Source organism: Tachypleus tridentatus, chromosome 10, assembly GCF_004210375.1.
Source record: "Tachypleus tridentatus isolate NWPU-2018 chromosome 10, ASM421037v1, whole genome shotgun sequence".
Taxonomy (NCBI): domain Eukaryota; kingdom Metazoa; phylum Arthropoda; class Merostomata; order Xiphosura; family Limulidae; genus Tachypleus; species Tachypleus tridentatus.
In genome coordinates, this window is record NC_134834.1 from 61,190,250 (window position 1) to 61,214,703 (window position 24,454).

At 33.6% G+C, this 24,454-nt stretch overlaps 1 protein-coding gene across 1 annotated transcript in view; it reads left to right on the plus strand.

The window, feature by feature from the left end:
- The first annotated feature begins 4,652 nt into the window (after positions 1-4,652).
- Positions 4,653-24,454, plus strand: part of LOC143228084 (uncharacterized) — a 33,333-nt gene continuing 13,531 nt past the window's right edge. The window contains exon 1 of the mRNA XM_076459414.1: positions 4,653-4,863. Within this exon, the coding sequence (XP_076315529.1) occupies positions 4,831-4,863 (33 nt within the window). The 5' untranslated portion in view covers positions 4,653-4,830. The remainder of the gene's footprint in view (positions 4,864-24,454) is intronic.

The following is a 24,454-nucleotide window of genomic DNA, read 5'->3' on the forward strand; positions in this document are numbered from 1 at the left end:
GGAATTACTACTTTACTTAATTGTTCATTGTGTTTACAAAGAAACTGGCGAATTTAAGGTTGTATGGGTCCAGGGGCTAATAATTTTTGTGAGTCATACATCCCATGTAATTTTAGATATAATAAAATTATCAATGGCTCGCATTAAGACCATGTGTCCTGGGGCTGAACTCCCTCTAGCTCCTACCTAAGTACGCTACTGCAAAGAAAACAAATTGGTCAACCGTATTACTCGCTAAGTTTATTTATTTATTTTTAAATTTCGCACAAAGCTACTCGAGGGCTATCTGTGCTAGCCGTCCCTAATTTAGCAGTGTAAGACTAGAGGGAAGGCAGCTAGTCATCACCACCCACCGCAAACTCTTGGGCTACTCTTTTACCAACTAATAGTGGGATTGATCGTAACATTATAACGCCCCCACGGCTGAAAGGGCGAGCATGTTTGGCGCTACGGGGATGCGAACCCGCGACCCTCACATTACGAGTCGCACGCCTTAACACGCTTAGCCAAGCCGGGCTTACTCGCTAAGAAACCGTCAAATTAACTTGCAGTTTCTTTACAGGGACGTGTTGTCATCATGGACAAGGTTGGCAGGGTAGGTGAAGTAGATCCGAGTTAAACTAAGCATGCAAAACGAAATACTTCAGAATTTTACTTTGTTTTTTTCTCGATGTAGTCACGCGAACAACAAGAACGAAGATTAAAGAGATTTGTCAAGGTAGAACAAACAGGAGGACCTGCTGTGTTTTCATTACACATCTCGTTTCATATCTGTTGATTGTACTTTCGCTTCCGGTATTGTAAACTTTTGTAGCTTACCTATCCTAATTTACGTAATTAAAATAAATGTTAACCACTTAGTACTAGGTGAGATGTAATAAACGAAAGCTAAAAAAAGAGAAATGGAAGATAGCTATTGCTAGTAGTGTTGTTTTATTTTTGAATAAACTTGCACAATACAAAATAGCTGGCTATGTATGCTATTTTCGTATTTGCATCAAATCTTAAAATCTATCGTTATAAGTAAGGCCCATCTCTTGTCGATGAGCCACGGGGGAACTCACTTGGTCAATGTATAATCATTTGTGGAGAAAGTGTATACGTAACTGTACACATACTGAAATCTGAAAAAAACATTTTGTCAAAACTACTATTTCTGGGTAAAAGATAATTATAAAATAATAATGTTAATGTCAGTTATTGGTTAACTGTGTATATGGTAGTATAAAAAGTTCTGGTAATGTAAAAAAAAAAAAAAAAAAGAGCCTGGCCATCAGTGCGATTAGAACAGAAAGATGTAATGGCAGTCCATATATATTACATATTATAAACGACTTTAATTCGACAACTGATGTATTTCATTCAGAGAAAATTTGTGTCCTTAATGAATCTGTTCTTCTATACAGTTTTCTTTTTTAGTTATTTATTTATTACTTCATTTTTTTATATTTTAGTTGAAATTTCTTAAGAATATTGTTAAATTATTTTTGATGAAATTGATACGATTCAATTTATTAAAAAAGTAAAATACACAAAAAAAATTCCGAAAATACAAAGGTTCAGTAATAATTTGTTAACCAAGTTTTATTATGATTACCTTGTTTGTCAAATTTTATTCATTACATTAGTTAAAATGATCACTAAAGTCGCAGGAAGAAATTTTTGTATGGCTTTATTTGTAACAAATCTTTACACAAAACGACACAAACACTATTTTTAACAGCTGCAGCGATGGACTAGAGAGAAGGTATCCATGCAGCAGTTCTCCTGCTACTTCTTGAGATTTGACCGTCACTCTTTTAACACATCCACGGCAATGGCTGCGAACCGTGAATTCTTAGATTCACAGTCCGAAACACTAACCACTACCCTACCCATTCCCCCCCCCCCCCCGACCTTCTGTATGGGCGTGAAACACTGTAGAGGGACAAAGAACCCGAGTAGAAAAGCGTTTATATGGGAAGATAACGCATCATCAAACAGACGAAAATGTATCAGTTAAGTAGTGATTTTGTTCAAAGAAATGCACGCTGTTATAAATACATGGGCTTAATCGATATCGTTGTGTGCCTTTTCTTTTTTGTCTTTTACGTCACATGATTAAGACGAATATGTAACTTACTAGCTAGAAGTTTTTGAAATTTGGGAATCGATTTGAATGATATAAAACGGGTGAGGTGTTTTTTAAGTGTATTTTATTAATCACAATAAATCAGTATTTACACAGCATTTATTTAATGTTGATGCTGCTAAGATGTTCTGATTTATTCAGGAAACATGCTATTAAGACAATAAAATATACATGTAGCCCATTTCATCGCTCATTAAACAGTTCTCAATCGAGTTGCCTTGGTTATGGGAAATTCTACCTCACTTCACTATCTTTCAACAGCATAAAAATATATAGAAGTTGATTAATTACTGAGTTAATTAGCTTGTTTGTCTATTACTTCAATTTCGCGAATATTGAGTTTGTTTTGACAAAGTAATAGAGAAACGATAAATATCGTAGTTAAGAAAAATTAGTAAGTGATTATTTAGTATCATACATTTTATTAAGCTTGTGTGATACCAATAGTAATTCTACATGTAATTCACTTTCAATACTGTAATTGTGATTTGGAAGAAAATAACAAAATAACAAACAGAGACCCTTACTAGCATTGAGCTCAACAAATCACTTATGAAAAATAGAATCTGTTTCTCCACAAATACTATAATTAGCACTCACTTTGCAATTTCCAACGAATCCGGGGTGTTAATTTGGGGCAATAGAGTATATGAAGTTAGGTTTATCTTTAATTTGTTAAATAGGTAATACAACTACAGTAAAGAAATATGTTGTCGTTATCATAATTTAGTGAACTGGATTTTGTATTACTTTTACCGGATAATAAAAAAAATTTCGTAAAATAACTTAATACGTTAGGTATTACTATTTCGAATAGCCGAAACTTTGAATTATAATTTAGAAGTTAATTGAATGTTAATATGTATCAAATTTATGATATTGGCCAACAAGATTGATACAATTTTCTTTCTGTACACAAGTATATTTTAGTATACAAACGAAAATACAGTTCATAATAGCGGTTAACAAAAATAATTCATTTACAAAAGTTTTACAAATTTACAAACAATGCTGAGCCATTTCTCTTGTCTGGAACAATATTTTATTAACAGTTTTACAATGAGAGAATTAATTATGTGTGGATACACTGTTACACTTTACAACGAAGAAAATATCTGATGTTTTTTTACAAATGGTAACGTCCGAAGTTAATTCACTGAACTTAAACGTTTTTTAATGTTCAAAATCTATAAAAGTTCCTGGCCAAATATCTAGTTTTCCGACTAATAAGCGTTTATTCAGAATTATAGCTTCCGAGGTTGCCTATCTGCAGCAAATCGACAATATTAAACTGTCACTTGGCGTATAACTTTATAAACTTTAGGTGAGGTTCTCGAAAGTTCAATTTGTCCAACAATACTGGTATTTCCTTACGTTTATACGTTACTGATTCTTACACTCGAGAATCTTCTACAGATTTAGAGAATGGACAGGAATTTCGCAACATATATTTAACATTATTAGCTACATGTATTTCTAAGTATATATTTAACTAAAATAAACATTAATATTAAAATATACATTAGTAAATCCGTTACAAACACTAACAAATATAATACATTAAACTGAAAAAAATGTCACCTCTCCAAAAATCGCGGAACTATCTTTTCTAAGTTTTTTTCTTTTACAATAACTAGTACAGCCATGATCTAAAATTAAAAATGTATTACCCAAACAATGTTTATATCTACTTATTATGCATAAATAAAGAAAACAACTAACGCTGCAATTTGTCAGGCAAGTCATCGAAAATTTTACAAACGTGGGGTCGAATCTTCGCCAATGTATTTCAAAGAAAATCAGTACAGATTTTCTAGGTATTTTATTACAAAGGATATACGCTGTATAAGTAATTATAACAAACAACTTGATGGTATCGCAGTCTTGAAATTAGTTTGTTTCCCTTGACATGAATCAGTTGCAGCTGGTCTTTGACTCTTTGGGAAGTTTTTTTTATGAATTTTAAATATATTACACTTTGAAGATGTCTTAGTAATAATCTTTCTTTCATTGAATCCCGTTTTAAACGTCACAGACAATGTTAGTTTCACACTACGATATCTCGTAGTTTACGAAAAGTTATTTTATTTGTTTGTAATTTAGCACAGAGCTGCACAATGGGTTATCTGTGCTCTACCTACCGCTAGTATCGAAACTCGTTTTTTAGCGTTATAATCCTTGCATTTATTGCTGTGCAACCATGGATGGAAGGTAAGATTGTCTGAGACAGGATGATAAGCAACCAATGTTTTCCCTATAGTGTTAAAAATATTATCTGAGAAAGCTGTCGTAGGCACAAAACTTTCCTGTTAACCAGAGCGAGGAGAAGGATAAGGTAACGTTCTTTCTCCAGGCAAATGGCTGGCATTGACCCTTACACTGGTACTTACTTCCCGGTCGATCACTATCACGATATCGTCGTGCATGTACGATTTTTTTAACGTTACGGCAGTCAGGTCACGGGTCATGTTACCAGTATATGTTTGTATTGTTTTTAACGGCGGTGGAGAGGAAACATTCACGACAGAACAGAATATTCATCAAAGTGACAGTCGTGGTTTGTGAGACGATCTGCGAGACCTTAGAATCTGTAGTATGATGATGTCATGACTAGAAACCAGACGCGTGTAATTTTTACGTCATTTCATTGTACCCTCTGAATTCGAGATAGTTTTGCGAACACTGTATTTAAAGAGAAAATGAAAGTTAATACAAAATGGACCTTAGTTAAGGTAAGTGTAAATTCCGATCAAAAGTAAATAACACTTACAGTGAATAACCTCATTTTCAATCCATAGTCAGAAGCATTTGCTATAAGTTTTACTTCCCAGCCATGTTATATACAGTAAGATTTATAAATGCGATAGTTCAGAATTTTATACCTTTCTTCTTGTGGATTAAATTTTTTTACAGAATGTGGAGAATTGTTTACAAGTGAAATTATTTTTACATGACGTCAGACAACATCACATGTTGCGAAGGGCATTTCGAACTTCGATATGATCGTGAAAACGTGAAATGCTAATTCTCCGGCTTTTTGAAAGTGCTACGTTGATACACTCTAAGTATAAACAAACGATTATGAACTCTAAATTTACGATTTCAAAAACTGCTGTATATACAGGTGCGAATGGACAAGTATATATTGATTATGCCATAATGGTACGTGCACCATTGATAAGTCACGTGTTATAAGGAAGTTTAAGGTTATTATATTTAACAAAAATATATATATTGTAAAAAGTAAACTTCAACATTTAGGTAGCCATTAGTGTCACATTTGAGTCATTTTAACTTCCACCAATTGGAGACGAAAAATAATCTGTCATTGTAGTGGTGTAGGTATGAGTTGGAAAGTAAGGATGCTTAGCTAGACATGCAGTTAATGTAAGAATAATATAATTTACAGTTGCTATAGAAATCAGATATGTGAATGTGAAGGTACACCAGCTGTCTAAGCACCTTCGGTTCTGACGCATCTGCATTGTACTGAGAATAATCGATAAATTTACCTTTCACTGATTTACTCCGATCAAAGTATTTTTCTGATTTGTTTGTGACATCTTTGGTATGAACCGTCTGTATCCTAACTGCTCCAACTTTCTTTTATGTTCTACCGTTTGCCATTATCTTGCATCCGCTTGTGTCTTTTTAACCTATCGGCAACTGTTGACTTCTATCACTGCTGAGTAAACGCCGCTAGAGTTATTTTATAAAACTCCTAAACGGCAGACATCTCATGGTTATGGTAACACGCAACAGCAGTTATTTACTGTAGCCAACTATCAATATATATATATTTTTCTGTTTCATGGAACCCGGCACGTCAGTTTTCGAATGAGTAATTAGCACATCGATATTATAGATTGCAATTAGACAATTCTGTGTTAATTAATGGAACATGTTGTGAGACAAAGAAATGAACTTTATTCCAATGTATAAGACGTCTTCCATAAAGGAAGATGTTTACTGCATTACAATTGTTTTGATCAAGAGTTTTATCATTTCACTTCCTTCACAGATTTGATGCATTTCATATTGCCTGTTACTTTTTTGTTTGTTTTAAAGATGGCCTTCTCTATAACTATACATGTTTATAGTATAATTTTGAAATGCATTCCCGATTTATCTTTAAAATATTTTTTAATAACAGAGTGGTATCACTTGTGTTATGTTCGAAATATACTTAGAACTAGTTACTTGGAGCAAATTTCCTTCACGATAATTTGAATAAGAAGAGAATTCGAATAATTCACTATTTTGTTTGTTTTGCTGAATTTCTGTGTCAAGCTCTCCAGGATTATCTGCATTCGCCATTCCATTTTTAACGCGACTTAGTAGAGGGAAGTCAGCTGCAACACTACAACAAAACTGGTGGGCTATTCTTTATCATCGAATAGTGGAATAGATCGCCACATTATGACGCTAAAATGCAAGGTTCTAGAAATTTCAGTTGGCCCAACAACTATGCTAGTGCTTTCGTAAAACATATAGAAGATTTTCGATTGTAAGAATTAATACTACAAATTTAGGGAATAGACAGGAATTTCGTAATACACATTTAACAATACAAGTTGCATGCAGTTCTAAATATATATGCGTATAGATATTTAACTAAAACAGACATCGATATTAAATATATAATAGTAAATCCATTACAGGTTGTGAAGTAATAAATTATTTCCGAAAATCGCATTTTAATTTAACATTTTAGAATAAAACGTGACACCTTTCAATAATGAAAAAAAAATATCGTTTCTAAGGTTTTGCCCCAAATGTCTGCGGAATTACAACGCTAGAAACAAGATTTCGATACTCGTGATGGGCAGAGGACAGAGAGCCCATTGTGTAGCTTTGTGCTAAACTTCAAACAAACACAAACTGTTTTTATTGACATTCGTACAAACATGTTAAGGATTTCACACTTGCTCAGATTTTCTTTAATTTTTTAGAAAATAAAGTTAAAAATTCTAGTTTTTTTACATCTCACCTCAGTAGGAGCAACAGTGTATTTGAATAAAATATATTTGACCTAACTCTTTTAGTGTACCCATGGCCCCAAAGTGCGAGGCATATTTTTTCGGCAACGGAACGCAAATAATGAACCATTAGAGTCATAGTTCAGACAAACTTACTGCTAGGCTGTGCCATTTTGTTTAAACGCAAAGCTGCATAATATGCCATGGTTCTTCAAACCAATAGTTACCCGGGGCTCCACGAGGAAATTTTAGAATGTTAACACTATAAAATTGAATCAGAATACGCTGTACAAAAGTAAAAAAAAAATGTCTTTAATGTAATACGTTTATCGCATATTGGACTTTTTAATATATTATTTTGTCTAACGCCAGACGATTTTATTTATCTTATGGGAAGTTCTTGCGGTAAAAATGTTAATACAATCTCAATTAGCTTCGACAGTGGCACAAAAGGTTGCTAGTAGATATGGCACCATCTCAAGATCGCATGCGTCATTGGAGATGCAAGATAGCCTAATAATTTTCGTATGAAACATCAGTCAACCCTGGCTAGTGATGCCAACTGTATTTTAAAAGCCAAATCTGGATTAGCTGCTAAATCTCGAACAAAATGAAACATGACGTCATAGCTGAAACTTGTCCAAATTTGAAACATTGTGATGCAATTAGATGCAGTATCAACTTTTTCAATTTCAGTGTATACTTATATAAAGTATAATTATATTTACGACAATTATAATTTGTAATTGATAGGTTACATTTGTTGTAGTTTAATTATACAAACTTGGTGCCAATGACATCTATGACGTCATGTTTCAATTTGTTTGAGATTTAGATGCACGTGAAACCTCGCTTAATATTTTATTTGGCTAAAAATTCCTGTTATAAAACAAAAAATGTAAAAATAATAAGTTTTCTTTTCCTTTAGAAAAAATACATTGTTCCAGCGGCATAGCCTTTCTTATATATATCTTCATATCTGACTTCGTTATGGTAACACTGATCTTAGTTAGGTCAGCATGTCATTGTATGACGATAAAACTCAAGTGCTTGAACGAGTTTTCATTAAGAAACTCTTCTATATCCGGGAAAATACTTTTGAAGTGTCAAAGATATAAGAATACGTTCTTAGACAAATTAATAATCACTTGTCACCCTTATAATGGATAAGTGGCTGAACAACAGTAACAAATCTGATACGAGTAAAAATCTTCCTAGGCCTAATACGAATTCATCGACTGTTATCGTCATGCACAAGCACTTCAACGCAGGATGATGTAAGAAGTACAGAAACAAGAAAGAAAAGAAAGTATGATGAAAGTTTTATTGACTATGGTTTTACATAAATAGGTAATGAAGATGGTTCTAATGGGTTGTGAGTTGAATGTGGAACAGTATTTAGTAACAGTAATGTTAAAACGGCATCTAGAAATCAAATACTCCCAATTAAAAATCCAACTTCCAAGTATTTCAGAAGAAAGTGTTTGCACTTAAATGCAAGGAAAGCTACATTTCGTTCGTTCGTACATCTGGACAACAAAAGTGCTCTTATTGCTTCATATCGTGTTAGTTACCGTACTGCAAAAACAGGTGAAACTCAGGTGAAGATTTGGTAGAGTGCACGACTGACGAGAAATTTCTTAAAAACATTAACTCTGTGCCCCTTTCTAACAACTCGGTTTCTCGAAGAATCAAGGATATGTCAACAAATTGCTTAGCGGAGTTAAAAAGGCGAGTGAAACCGGATCCAACTTTTTCGTTTTAAATTGATGAATCAACAGATGTCGCAGGTTATGCGATGTTGCTTGTGTTTGTCCGCTATATTCACGAAGCTAGTTTTGAAAAAGACACTGATTTGCAAACCTTTGCCTACTCAAACAACAGACGAAGAAATATTTAAAATAATCGATTTATTTGTGGAAGAAAATGAAATCCAATGGCAGCTTTACTCAAGTATTTGCACTGATGGGGCTGCAGCTATAATTGGAAAATTCTCAGGCGCTGTAGCACTCATAAAAAAGAAAAACCTGGACATCGAGAGTTTCCACTGCTGTCTTCATCGTCATGCACTTGCAATGAAATGAATGCCAGAATACTTAAAAGACGTGTTAGGTGATGTTATAAAAATAGTTAATTTTCATAAAATTAACACCACTCAAGATGAGGATCTTCAGTTTACTCTGAGAATATGGGAATTTTGCATAAAAAATTGTTGCTTCATATTGAAGTCCGATGGTTTTCTCGAGGAAAAGTGCTTGCTCGGTTTTATGAACTGCGTAAGGAGATATGTTTATTTTTATCTAAATGCCATTTTGAATTGGCATACAAACTAAGAGACTAATGCTGGATACAGAAAGTGGTTTACCTTTCGGACGTATTTTTGCCTATCTAAATGAAATGAATGCTACAATGCATGGTACCAGGGAAACGTACTTCAAAGGTCAGAGGTCAATGGAGTGCTTCGACATAAGCTAAAACTTTGGGGTGAATGTATATTTATTGAAGAACTTGATTGCTTCGAAAATCTCAGTATTTTTTTACTTGTGAATGAAATTTCCTCAAGTGAAGATGCAAAAGTTTCAATCTTGCAGTACATATCTGATTTGTGTATAACTACTGGGGAGTACTTCTCCTCTAATTAGAAAAATTACTGTAGATTCAAAATCTCTTTGTTGACTCTGCAAGCACCAAAGAGAAAGAACAGCTTATAGAAATTTCAATTGATTACACCTTAAAAACAAAATATCAGCAGGAAGAATTTACAGAATTTTGGATTCAAATGGCCGTAGAATACTCTGAAATAAGTAATGGAACTTTGAAAATTTTGATGCGTTTTCCAACAATATATGTTTGTGAGCAAACATTTTCACTGTATACAGCTACAAAGACCAAATTTAGAAACAGGATAAATGTTGAAGATGATTTGCGCTTACAGGTAACAACCATAACTCTAAATATTGAACTACTTTGTGAACAAAAACAAGTCCATCCGAGCCACTAATAAATAAATAAGTACACTGTACTTTTACTGATATAAATTTTGCAAGCAGAAATGTTTGAATAAGTAAGTAGAAGTAAAAATTTCTCATTAAATGTGTGTGTTTTTCTTATATCAAAGCCACATCGAGCTATCTGCTGAGCCCATCGAGGGGAATCGAACCCCTGATTTTAGCGTTGTAAATCCGTAGACATACCGCTGTACTAGCGGGGGGATGCTTTTATTACCTTCTGATATTTTAAATAAATTTATATTCTAAAAGCTTGAACTAAAGATTATCTGGTGCTAGTGACCGATTATTTCTATTTTTGGTGTATTTTTTTTATTAAGGCTCCGTGAAGATCTGCAGGTCTAAAAAGTGTTGGAACCCTGTAATAGGCTATCCGCGTTGTTGTTTCTATCTTAGGAATCAAATCTTAATTTTAGCGTTGTGTGATCGAAGATTACCGCTGAGCGTGGCCTCGTTGTAAGCATTGTAATGTTTCTTTACTTTACAGTTGAAATAAAGTGTGGTTGTAAGAGATATCCAGGTGAAGTAATTTTCTGATCTGTTGTTAGTATATCGACTGATAACTTATTAAACAAAAACTAAAAATTACGTTTCTATTTGTTACAGCTATACAAAACTAAAAAAGCTTACTATCTGTGTTTCTAAGACTAGAGGGAAGGCAGCTTTGTTTGACAGCTATACATCGAAACAAGAAGGAAAGTTCTGTCTTTATACCCATAAACTAGGCTTAAGTGCAGAGTTTACGTGTGTAATATTATAGAGGTCTGAATTTTAAAATGCCTCGTCTTTATTCTTATTAAGCTTGACAAGCCGGTACAGTTGCCTTTAAACATAATACTAAACCCTGACAAAGCCTCATGGAATTTATTCAAGAATACTTCAGACAAGCATATCAACTAAGATCGTTGTTCTGAAGTACATAAGATATTTAATTTAGATTCTTTCTTACTGAAGCGATAACGCTTCGTTTCTTGGCAGATTAAACAACAGCAACAAAAAATTGTTCTTTTTCTTTTTTATATACTTCGAGAGGTTGGTAAAATCCAACAACAAGATACTGCCTATTTTTAGAACATGTTCATCACCATCTCACAGAAGCAGTAGAAGTAGTGGCACCAATAATAAAAACAAAGATGTCGCGTTAATTTGATTTTAATAAAAATGCTTTTAACCCCAAAAGTTGATAATCGATGCATTTCGAGTAGTAAACGCGTAAAATATAACCTGAAAACTTCTTTCTATATCTTTACTTATTGTATAGGTTAAAGTATTAATTTTGAAATAGACACTTCTGTAACAAAAAATAAGGTGGAAAGTTTTATCTCTGTTCATTATAATTTATATAAAATATTTTTCTAGCATTTATTTATTTTTGTTAAAGTATCTCGAATTTTTTATTCATTTGCAGTTCATGCTAGGTTGAATTATTACGTATGGTTGTAAATATTTTTATTACCAGTAAGAGAATTAATTGAGATAAGGCTTAGATAAAAACAAATTTAACATAAAAATATCTTCCAAAAATACTCCCAAAATATTTTTTAACTAAAATTATTTTTAAATTTGTGTCTGAGTTTGACACGTTAATTAAGAGTAGCTGCTTAATACACTTAAACAATTCAGGTTATATTTGTAAAGTCAGTAAAGCACGCAATGAGATAGAAGCTCCAAATCTCCGGTTGGTGTCTTGAAAAATCAGAATAGAAATTTGATCGATATCAGACAGAAACTTCGAAAATTCTCGCGCCTATGGGCTCAAACTCCAGATCTCCTAAGCACCAGCGACGCCTCGGAATTAGGATACACGTAAAGAGAATGAACTGTAAGATAATATATGTAAACACACGTAGATACATTGCTTGGTACTACTTGACAAAATTTTAAGTAATTTATTCAGCAGTATCCATATCCGAGAATCAATAGGGACAGTACCCGTATGCGAAAATTAATAATGGTAAAACTGTAACCAATATAATGTAGTATAGTTGTTCTTTTGAATTAATTTATGAAACTAATTCAAAGTACAGTCCATATAAACTATAATGATTACTGCTTATAAAGTACAAGCGCAGTAATAAGCATAGATCCAAATACTTCACGAAAGCACATTGACGGTTTCAACTCTTAATCTTAAAAACGAAACAAGCTTCGGTACTACACTCGATTTATAACACAGCTTGGAATGTGTTCGAAAATTTTGATGTGAATTTAGAATTTTATAAGCATATATATCTTCTAGCTAACAAACACATTTAAAAAAAATCCTTACAACACTGCCCCACTCCTGGATTGTGAAGTCCCTTCAATAATTCTATTGCAAAAATAACAAAACCATACACTAAGTTGTCCATTTACAAAGTCCTATTTTTGTAGTAATATCTTTAGGCCTATGGTTTATAAATGGGATGATGTCTCACCTCTTGTTGTCACTGCCTTTAACTTCTGAGGAAGTTTTCCTAAGATGGCGGGTGAATTAACTGTTGTTTATAACATAATTTTCTTCAGTACAGAATACGGCTCCTCCCGGCACCTGCTTAACATAGGAATTTATCCTTTCTTGCAAGAGATATGCTAAATAATGTGTACCTTGTTTTTCCTTATTTTGACGATTTACACTGGTCAATATCCATTCTTAAGATACAGTTTTGAGAATAATATTGATTTAGATAGAGCATCCAAAGTAGGATCAATCCTCAGCAATAAGTTAGGCATCCTGCTTCTAAATTTCATTCTCCTTCTGGTAGTTTATGCAGAACCTTTCAGATCCACTCTCCTTTACAAATGTGATAAATGATACCCATACACTGTTACTTATTTCCACCATTCATTATTCTTTCATGACTTCTATTTATTTGAAAGCTTTAGTCTGCTTTCCAAGTGGGAGTTATTTGAGCAGATCTCGTCGAGTGTGTTCTAAACACACAGTTTTAAATATATTCCTGCCACGTAATAAAAGATATAATAAATCAACAACATTTTCGATGGTGGTTCACTGTTTGTTTTTTCCATCCATTGCATTCTTCTTCACAGATGACTATTTCTGGTGTTGTTTGTAATAGAAGCACAACCTGTGTGCCCCACATCTTCACCATACCTTTCATATTTGACTACAATGTTATGGTTTGGTATATTTATGACCGTAATGATAGCATTTTTATTCTTCAAGTCAACAAGAGTTCTACCAACTCTCAATCCATCATTACATTCTGGAGCATTTGGTTCCCAGAGTAATGGTAACTTCTACTTTTTCTCCTCTTGAAGTTCATGTTGTTCGTATTGTATCTTCTTCTTTCTTCAAATCTGGAGACAATTTTCCGTTTTTCATTACCATATCAGATCGAATGTTTATAGTTGTAGTATATGGCATTCCAAGCTGGAATTCCTGAGCCAGTGCAGAAAAAAGTATAGCTGATTTAATCTTCGTACTTAATAATTCTGTTACTGTTGCTTATTTTTTACCTCAATGATGATCTTTCCTTCTTTGTTGGTGTCTTTCTTCAACTCTGACTTCAGTTATTTAGCCATTACAACTTTGACATACTTCTCCAATCTTATTATTATAATCTCTGTGTAACTCCTCAAATAGTTCCATTGATCTTATCTTCAATTACATTAAATTTTTTCAACTCTTCTTTAAACATACGTTTTTTCCTTTTAATTCCTCTTTTAAATTCACGTCTCTTATCTCTTGATGTTTTATTATCTCTCTTTCTTCTTGATCTTCTTTAATTTGTTTGCCTCTACCCTCCTGATTTAATTTCCGTAGTTTCAACATCTCAAGTAACGATTCATTCCCATTCTTTAATTTCATGATCTCGTCTTCAACATTTTAAGTTCTCAAGTATAATCAAAGTTCAGTTCTATTTTCACCATAATAATATCTATCTTCTGGTACTAGTGTTTTATCATTGTTCTTTGGTTGGCAAATTATTTTGAATTATGTAGTGAAAATGGTGAAAGTAAATCGAAGTTTAATCTAAGCAAAATATTAAAAAAAATATATTTTATTTCCTCCTTTCATGTTCCGGTAAACTGGAACGCTTGCACATTGTCGTTAACTGTTGGTGACTTTAGTTACAAATTAGTGTAACGAACGTAAAAACAAATCAATTTTTACAAAGTGACTTAAAAACCACGACAACAAACACATATCCAAATACTTCACGAAAACATACTGACTAATTCAATTCTCTGTCTAAAAATTTAGAGAGTTCTTATGACTATTTCGTATTATTTGTAATCTAACTTTAAATGTACGAGAAATACTTGGCTTCAGAGTTCAAGATCCTCAATTGTTTTTTACTCAAAATAACTCTAACAAGAGAATATCCTCAATAGCTGTGGAATTTGAAATTATTTTAGGCAGTATCCAATGTGTGTGTGTGAGTTAATAACTCTTTTTTTTATTATTTATTGGGTTTCTATAAGTGAGAGAGAAGAAGCTAAAAATACCGAATAAACATGAAGCTAGACAAATAATGGATTTTGTTTCTAAAAATCATTCCATTATAAATTTTAATTTAGAGCTGTATTAATTAAAATTGTATTCCAAATTTGTCTTTTGTTTGGTGTAAATAACTGGTTTAAAAATGTTATTCTTTGTACCAAAACTTATCACTTTGTTTGCGCCTAGGCTAAGGCTCATGTTTGCAAAATACAAAATTTATTCTTTTTTTATAAAATGCAACAAAATATCACGTTAAACTACTGTTTTTTTACTATACTTTTAGTCAGCCCATTATCGGTTTTATGTTAGAATCTCGTAAAAACAAAAATTTCAACCAATATCTTGTTTGTCTCAAGTTACTTCTTAAAAGATTTTTCGCTGAATAGGAGAACTTTTCAACTGTGTATTTTCATCATATTTGTTGTCCTTTGTAGGTTTTATGCATCGACAGCTTAAATGGAATGACGCGAGAGCAAGAGACACAGTAACTCATTGAAATAAATAAATGAACAAACGATTTCACGTTTAAATCGTAATCGCTATTTTTTTTACTCAAAATAACTCTAACAAGAGAATATCCTCAATAGCTGTGGAATTTGAAATTATTTTAGGCAGGATGAGAATACGAGTAAGTTAATCTATAAGACCTTGGGCATAGGCAAATACATCAATCTAAAGGGTTTGACCTCTTGAGTTCAAAACTGTAATTATATCTCAAATTAGTCAAGACATGATATAGCTATAAACGAAAAGTTTGCACTTGAAAAACAAATTACAATAACAAACAAACTGGGAGCCATTCTATAGGCCATTATGTCATGGTTGAAAATAAAACAATTCTTCCTCGATCTTCTGAGTTCTTAAATTTAAATTAAGCCTTACCTGTTTAGTTTTGTCTTATATTGAAATTTACTTCAGTTTCCATGGCTTCTGTACTTCTTTATAGTAAATCTACACTTCCATTTCTTATAGTTATAGGCCTGGCATGGTCTAGTGATTAGAGTATGCTACTCGCAATCTGTGGGTCGCGGGCTCGAATACTCGTCACCGAACACGCTTATCCTTTCAGCTGTGGGGCGTTATAATGTTACTATCCACTCCAATATTCGTCGACAAGAGTAATCTAAGAGTTACTCTAGTCTACCGCTGCTAAATTAAGGCGGTTAGTGCAGATGGCTCTTTATAATTTTTCGAGAAATTTAAAATCAAACTTATAGTTACAAGTTTATATAATAAAATGATTATGTGCCCTGCAATATGGAACCATGTTGTGACTTCTAATTAGGTGGCTGAAATGGCTAAAGTTATAATTTACTGTATCAGCATATATATATTTAACATGTAAGCATGACAAAATAATATATCAACGTACAGTTAGTAAGTAAACTTGTCAATATAATAATTTGACGTCTAAATTTCCACGTTTCTGCTGTATATTGTTTTATTTGTTGACTGTGTGTAATTTATTAAATTGTGCCTCTTCGGCGCCCCTAATCTTCATTTAAACAAACCTCTCGAGGTGAATTCCTGTACGTGTTAAGAGGACCTCTCAGAGAAGGTTCTGTACTTTCAGTTTACCTCCTCTGGAATCTAAACATCTACCCACGTGCTTGCCGTGCGTGGCGACCTGTGAATGGGAATGAAAGGATCCTGGTGGTTGATGGGTCCAACTCCAACAAACCACTTTGACCTTCAATCCCTGCAGACAAAGGGCCTTGGGATGTACCCCATGGACAATCTGCTGGTCCACTTAGGCTAGGGTCATCGGAGTACCAATGTTGGACGTTCCCTGTAGTTGCTGCAGTTCCCTTGTTTGGCCTTGTAATTCATCTCCTCTCAGGCTACATGTTGGGTGGGGTCAGTGGGCACTGAAATGTAGCATCTTTATTATGGATACCCCATTTATGAAAAAATAAAATGAAAAAGTGAAAAAAATAGATTATCGGAAAACGACCACACATGGACGACTCTGTTGTACAGTCAGATTTTGTACCTTAATTTCTAACTATTCATTCCTTATCCAAGAAATCTTTATAGCAAGTGTCCATCTTTTTTATTCAAAAGAGACTAGAGGGACTTGCTTGCTTCCCTAAGTCAGTAAAGTCATCTCACATAAAAATAAAATATATTTTCAAATGGTACATATAATAGAGAAAACAGTCCAGTTTGCTCACCAGTTTAGATAAAAAGGATGAGCTTGAGTTTTGGATTAAGTTCATTCTTAGCTTAACTGTTGACACAGCAACTTCGAAATCTCCCTTTACGTAGAACTAGATAAAAATAAATATGATTACTATTACAGCAAAAAACGCTGACTTACACGAGTATGTTGATGTGAAAGGCAAAAGCACATCCACTGTTGGTTTTAGCAGGTCAGGATATTATTTGCGAATTAGCATCGAGAAGTTCCAAACAAGTTTTGACTTTAATTTTACCTATAAGCACTTGTTGAGCTGCCTTTGGTAGGCGAGAAATTATGCTGTCATTAAATGGATTCTGGATCCAATCGGGTTCTCCCCGTTGATTTTTGAAATTAATCTACAATTTGACACTGAAGGTTTTCGAGATGAATAGAAACAAATCTACGAATAAGACAACGATTTAACTAATTTTCTTCTCTTCCGCTGGTACAGCGGTAAGTCTACGGATTTATAACGCTAAAATCAGGGGTTCAATTTCCCTCGATCGATTCAGCAGATAGCTCGATGTGACCTTGCCATTAGAAAACACACACAGATATTTTTTTTCCAATAATTCATTCAGACAAGGAAACATTTCACAGTTTTCATTCTTAAACTGTTTATCTTTTCCACCTCACAAGAATTTTGCGAAAGGCAGGCACTTTGTCACTCAGTTGCAAAATATTGCTATATCGAGTATAATGTGACAAGTTAAGGTTGTCGAATTTATCGAAAATATCAGCCAAGTAGCACTGTACCAGAAGCCACTTTTAATCCATAAAAAGTCCTACAAGTGTTGTTTTGTAGTTCGTTTAGAGGTGTGTGTTATCCATCTATATGCATTGCAACAGTGTCATGTGATAAAAGGATAGATTTGAGATCCTCACCATGATAATTCCTTGCACGACTTGTCCCATTTGTGTGCCAGAAGGAAAAAACTAATGTGTTTTCTGTATTGTGTGGCTTTATATTTTTCCCAATGAAATAAGTTGTTCTATAGAATATTTTAAAGCTCTTGATGGACAAGTAATTTGGCCTTGTCAATTGTTTCACATGTCTCTTAAATGATGGTTTTATTCACTTGTACAGGGTGTTTTGTTTCTGAATGCTTTGAGTGTTTACTTGGCTTTATTCTCTCATTAGCTAAAATTTGCGAACAAATAACTCACTGTGGTTATTCTTTGGTAAGAACAACTCTGTAACTGAAACCAACTTTGAACTAGTCTTCCTGATACTTACATGCATATTTGTCCCCCTCTGGTACAGCGGTCAGTCTACGGATTTACAACGCTAAAATTAGGGGTTCGATTCCCCTCAGTGGGCTCAGCAGATGACCCGATATGGCTTTGCTCTAAGAAAGCAACAACAACACCCACACACACACATAGATTTGGGTTTGATATTCAGTTTATCCACACAAGCAGTAAAAACGGTTTATTTTTATTAAGCACAAACCTACAAAATGGGATATATATTCTCTGCCTACTACATGTATCGAAACCCAATTTTTAGTGTCGTAAGCCTGAAGATTCATCGCTGAAAATGATAACGTGCTTGGTGCACCCACCAATTTGTTGTTGTTCATCATCACCATCATTTAACGATTTCTTCTGTTGACATCTGAGCCGTCATTCAAAACACGTGACCGTTGCTTACCGATATGTGACATCCACTCAACCATGTTTTTGACAAATTAATTAATGTATTAAAACGTCCAGAACTTTAGCGAAAAGACAGGAAATAGTATACCTCTTTAGTTAACTTTTGTAGATTTTATTTTCAGAGAATAACAATATTCTTTGTAATTTATTATTAATGGGTAAGGTATTTTGAGTATATAATCGTTAATTTTGGATTAATTAGCTTAGTTTGTGTAGTTGTATATCATAGTGTTGATGCTAAGCTTAACTTGCGTTTGTTTGCATTGTTATTATAGAAATGAGCCTCCACCAGGCTGAGAATAGTGTCGGACTGCAGAGCTCATGTTAAGTGGTGCGCGTAAAAGAAATTGCACTTAACACTTTGGGCTGTGAATACGTTATAGTAGTAGCCCAATAGTTGGTGGTGGGTGATGTTTACTAGTTGCCTCCATTTATTCCATAACTTCAAAATTAGGGACAGCTAGTTCAAATTGCCATTGTGTTACTTGTGCAAAACCCAACAAAACGAACGATTTCTACTTTGTAACAAAGCCCAAGAGTTGGCGGTGGGTGGTGATGACTAGCTGCCTTCCCTCTAGTCTTACACTGCTAAATTAGGGACGGCTAACATAGATAGCCCTCGAGTAGCTTTGTGCGAAATTCCAAAACAAACAAACAAACAAACTTTGTAACACAAGCACAGTACCCTCTTATTTACAAAGGGAAATTATAAAAACTAAATAACAATAACAAAGAACATTATGATAATAATAACAGTTCATGTTAATAAACATCAAATAAACAACATATGTTGTTGTCAATCGGTTACTTTCCTATGGTCAGCAATTTGAAATTGAGAACGGCGCTATAGTACTTCTAGTACACAGAGCTGTGATAGTATTCCCTAACTCCCGAATTCATGGTTATTTAATAGCGCCACCATGCGAATAATTATCTAATTACATAATGGGCATAATATCTTGTTCCTCACATACTGTTAGTGATGGAACGAGAAGCAGACTTAAAATATTTAATTAAATGTATTGATAAAGTTATCACTTGATCTTATTATGCTACCATATGTATTATTTAAAAAGTTATAAGTGTAGAACTTAGAAACATTTCGTTGAAGAACACATTAAAAATAATTTTGTCCTGTACCTGTGGTTTTAACATGAGAATGTGGTTTGTTTGTTTTTAACATCGCGCAAAGCTACACGAGGGCTATCTGCGCTAGTCGTCCCTAATTTTGTTGTATAAGATTAGTGGGAAGGCAGCTAGTCATCATTACCCACCGCCAATTCTTGGCCTACTCTTTTACCAACGAATAGTGGGATTGACCGTAATTTTATAAAGCTTTCACGGCTAAAATAGCGAACACGTTTGGTGTGAGAGGGATTTGAACTAGCGACCTTCAGATTACGAGTCAAATGCCTTAACCACCTGGCCATGATTAGGATCTGGCTTACCATAATTAAAACGCGTAACTTTAGTTTTACATAACGTACTGAATAGATGATTATTCAATAAGGAAACATGAAGTGTTTATAATTCAGAACATATGTTTTAACAGGTTTTAATATGTTTTAATGAATTTTTACCTAAAAATTCATTGTGTAATAATAAAATTTGTGTATTTTTAAATTCAAAATTGGTTTCACATTTTTCTTTAAATTAGTTAATTCTATTGGTGTTTCTTTTTCCTTAAGGATATATATCTTAATACAATGATTTAAAATGTAAATACATGTACAGTGAAGAACGTTTTCCATTAAAATTGATTTTTTTTCAGAATTGATAAAAAATAAATGTATGTGTCAAAAGTGAAGAAATAACTAAAATATTCTTTACCGAAAAATTGACATTGAAATAGTTAATTTAATAATCGTAAACAGAGCAGTCAAATTTAAGTGTATCATTAAACGCAAAAATTGAAATAAAACATTATTCCAATGAAAAGCTGCAAAAATTGGAAAATAGTTGCTACTTTTCCCAGAAGATGGCAATAAATACATAATGAGAGAAAAAAACTAATCAACACATTTGTTTTTAAGAGATAGAAATCTTAGTATCTAATCATTTTGTGTTTTTGTTTTTGAATTTTTGGGCAAAGCTACACGAGGGCTATCTGCGCAAGCCGTCCCTAATTTAGCAGTGTAAGACTAGTGGGAAGGCAGCTAGTTATCATCACTCACCGCCATCTCTTGAGCTACTCTTTTACCAACAAATAGTGGGATTGATCGTGACTTTATAATGCCCCCACAGCTGAAAGGGCGAGCATGTTTGGTGTGACGGGGATTCGAACCGTTTTGTGTCTTAAATATGATCGATAGCATATCATCACAGTGATTACAATATTTTAAACCATACGTATACTGCAAAAACTGAATGAAAAATAGTAGCAATGATATCAAACTAATATGTAGAACAATGTAAGTTATAATCCTGCAAAGTATGATTTCCAAGATAACATGTTTACAGTCAAAGATCAAATATTTATGAGGGTAATAGGACATAGCAATGTATGAATTAGTTATAGCAGAATGTCGCAAATTACAGTACAGGTTGAATGTATATATTATTATACGTTAATGTACACATAGTACAGAAGTGAAATTAATAATAGAGTATCCAATACAAGCTGCTTATAGAGCAGAGGCATTATTTGATATCTTTTTCACCAATTTACTTCTGTTTAGTACATTACTCATCCCATGATAACAAGCTGTTGTCTGGTTTTATACTAGAAACGAATTGAAAATACCTGTACACGCGTACTTATTGTGGATGTGAGTAATGGAATCACGTTTCTTTCTTCTTTTAGTGAAAGTTGATATTTTTGGTAATGGGCCATACATTTTCTTCTTTGCAAAAACGGCTGTCAATACACACAACCACACACATACACAAATATAAAATACAATGATATGTGGAACTTCATAAGCGTTTTAAGTTTTATCGTATCTACGAACGATAGCTGTATGGAATAGCCGCAAGGCACCAATAAATTTAACATGCTGTTATTGTCTCATCTTTTTTTCATGCATCACCACTGCTTTACTTAACCACACTTGTATTCCGATATTTGAAGACCCTTCTCGTATCTTTTGTACTCGTGATAATCAGCTAAAAAAAAAGGTTGAAAAAATATTGTTAAAATTATATCTCGTGGAAAAATTCTTGTTGTAAAAGGTCCTTGGATTACAAATACCTTAACCTTCACCTTTGACTCTGGTTAAATATTTTATACTTTTCAAACACCACTAAAATGAAAAAAATGGCGCCTAAATTTATTATTTGAAATAAAAAAGAAGCTTTATTATTCATTGTTTTTTTAAAGCAATGACAGACGTTACCAGGAGAAGTCACTACTTTTATACTACGGTTGAATTGCTGAAGTTAACGTAATGGTATGGTAATTATTGTTACATGCAAAATAGTTAAAATGACAACTATTCATTCACTTTGATCCCCAGTGGCACAGCGGCATGTCTGCGGACTCACAATGTTAGAAACCGGGTTTCGATACATGTAGTAGGTAGATCACAAATTGCACATTAGCTTAATTAATTACAAACAAATAAATCGTTCACTTTGAATTCAACGAGATAGTACATTTTTCCATAGGTGCGTCCTGGAAAGTTCAATACTTTACCTGGGACACTTGATTGTCATTTTGTTTTCTTTTGTGCTCCGTAGAATGTGAGTATTTGTATACGAAAGATTTTCACAATTACATGTCAAGTCAGAAGGCCAGATGGTTAAAGCACTCGAATCTTAATCCGAGGGGCGCGGGTTCGAATTCCCGTCACACCAAACATGCTCGCCCTTTCAGCCGTGAGGACGTTATAATGTGATGGTGAATCCCACTATTCGTTGGTAAAAGAGTAGTCCAAGAGTTGGCGGTGGGTCGTGATGTCTAGCTACCTTCCCTCTAGTTTTACATTGCTAAATTAGGGACGGCTTGCGCAGATAGCCCTCGTGTAACTTTGCGCTAATTTTGAAAACAAACACACCAAAACTACTCTCAGCATTATACAGCTGCTCTATAATGTCATTCGCATTCTCTTACAATTCGGCGAAACAACTATTTCGTTTGTAATTTACACAAATATACATGCGTTGAATTAGAATCACCACATTCCTGGAATGAGGTATTTAACCGTTTTTTTATCTTTTTCTACATAAAGTGTAACATTAATAAAAATAAAAGATAATCTTAAAACTGCATGGAAAATGCGGTCAATACAATAGTTAGCGAGCAGGACTGTAAATTTGAGGTTCTGTGATTCACGTCTCGTTGCCACCAAAACGGGCTCTTTAATATGAAGCCTTGAGCGCCTGGTAACAGTAACGGTAAAATCCTATTATGCGAGTATAGTAGCCTAGGAGTTGGCAATCATTGCTGTTAAGTAGCTCCCTTCCTTCTAAACTATCAATGAAATATTAGGGTTGGTACCTCTATTTGTAGCTTTACAGCATAAAGTTCAATTAAACTGGATCCAAAGGACAGACGACGTGCGTAACTACTGCACGTGCTTAACCAGCGGCAGTGTTATGTGTATAATGTGATTATACATTAAATTTAAAAGGTGACATCTCTGAAATAAAAAAGAATCGAGAGTTACGTTATTACGAAACGTTAAAATGTTTTTTTTATGCATATGTTTAGACTATTTGCCCTAATGTATCTACTTCTAACACTAATCTAACAATTTTTTAAATGCAAAACTACATACATAATGAGCTATCTGCGCTTTAATCCACGAGTTGCTCGAAATTCAAGATTTGCCTGGTATAGCATGGTTGTTAAAGTATTTCACTCGCAATCTGAGGGGTGCTGACTTAAATTCCATCCCAAAACATGCCTGCTTTCCCTGTCAGTTGTGGAAGCATGTACTAGATGTGATGGTCGGTCCTACTCCTTCTATTCATTAATAAAGAGTAATCCAAGAGCTGGCAGTGGATAGTGTTGACTAGATGCCTTTCGAGTAGTCCAGCATTTTACAATTATGGACAAATAACGCAGATAAACCTCAAATAAATAACTTTGCGCGTAATTCAAAATCGAACAAACAAATTTAAAATTTGTAAAATTTAGTTTACCCTTTTATGATGCGCCCTTATCGGTATTCCGACAATTTATATATAAAATAATAATATGTATGTATTTGCGAGTCTATACCTTTAAATTATTAAATGCTTGATTTGAAATTCTCTAATATAATGATATATCAGAGTCAGTTACGAATTACAATTGAACACATTATTTTTATTTCAAATATCCAACGTGCCATTAATTATCATTACAGAACACCAAAATTAAACATTGTTTGGAAAATTAATTAAACTTGAACGCATTTCTAAAATATTGTCATGTCATTAGTTAATGTGCCTATTTCACGTGTTATTTTATGAGAATGAACAGATGTTTCAATGTATTTTGCAAGTTTATTCCTTCTAAACAGACACTTCACATTTGATAAATTTTAGTTTCGATTATCTCTTCAACAAAAGGCAGTGTTGCTAAATAATTTTAGGATATTGTTACCTGCTGCGCTGGCAGACGGAAGAACAGCTTGTCAGAGTTGTTCAAATGTCGAAAAGCAAACAGACATTGATAAAGTAGTTGTTAAATCTGGTACGACCAGGTCTGTAATGGGAACTTTGTGGACATGTTGTCAGATAACGTGGCTGACGTTATGTAAGGATGAATACACGATGTAATGACAGCTATCCTTAGGGCAACGTTACTGGAAATTGCCAGCTCATTGTCACTGGACTGAATGTTTATTTCTGGACAGTAACTGGAGTGATTCTAAGTAATTAAATGGAAGAGATCAAATATTGCGTGTCTCTTCATCGAAAATTGTTACGCTATCTTCATATCTTAATTATTATATTTGCATAGCTAATTTGTCCTTTTTCTGTTGAGATCATCAAAACAAATAATAACACCTGACTCGTTTAACATTTACACGTATGAATCAATATTTCGCGTTCTGATCAACAATCGTCAAATTATTGTGCGGATAGCCAGCGATTAAAAAGATGAGTGTTACGCATGGG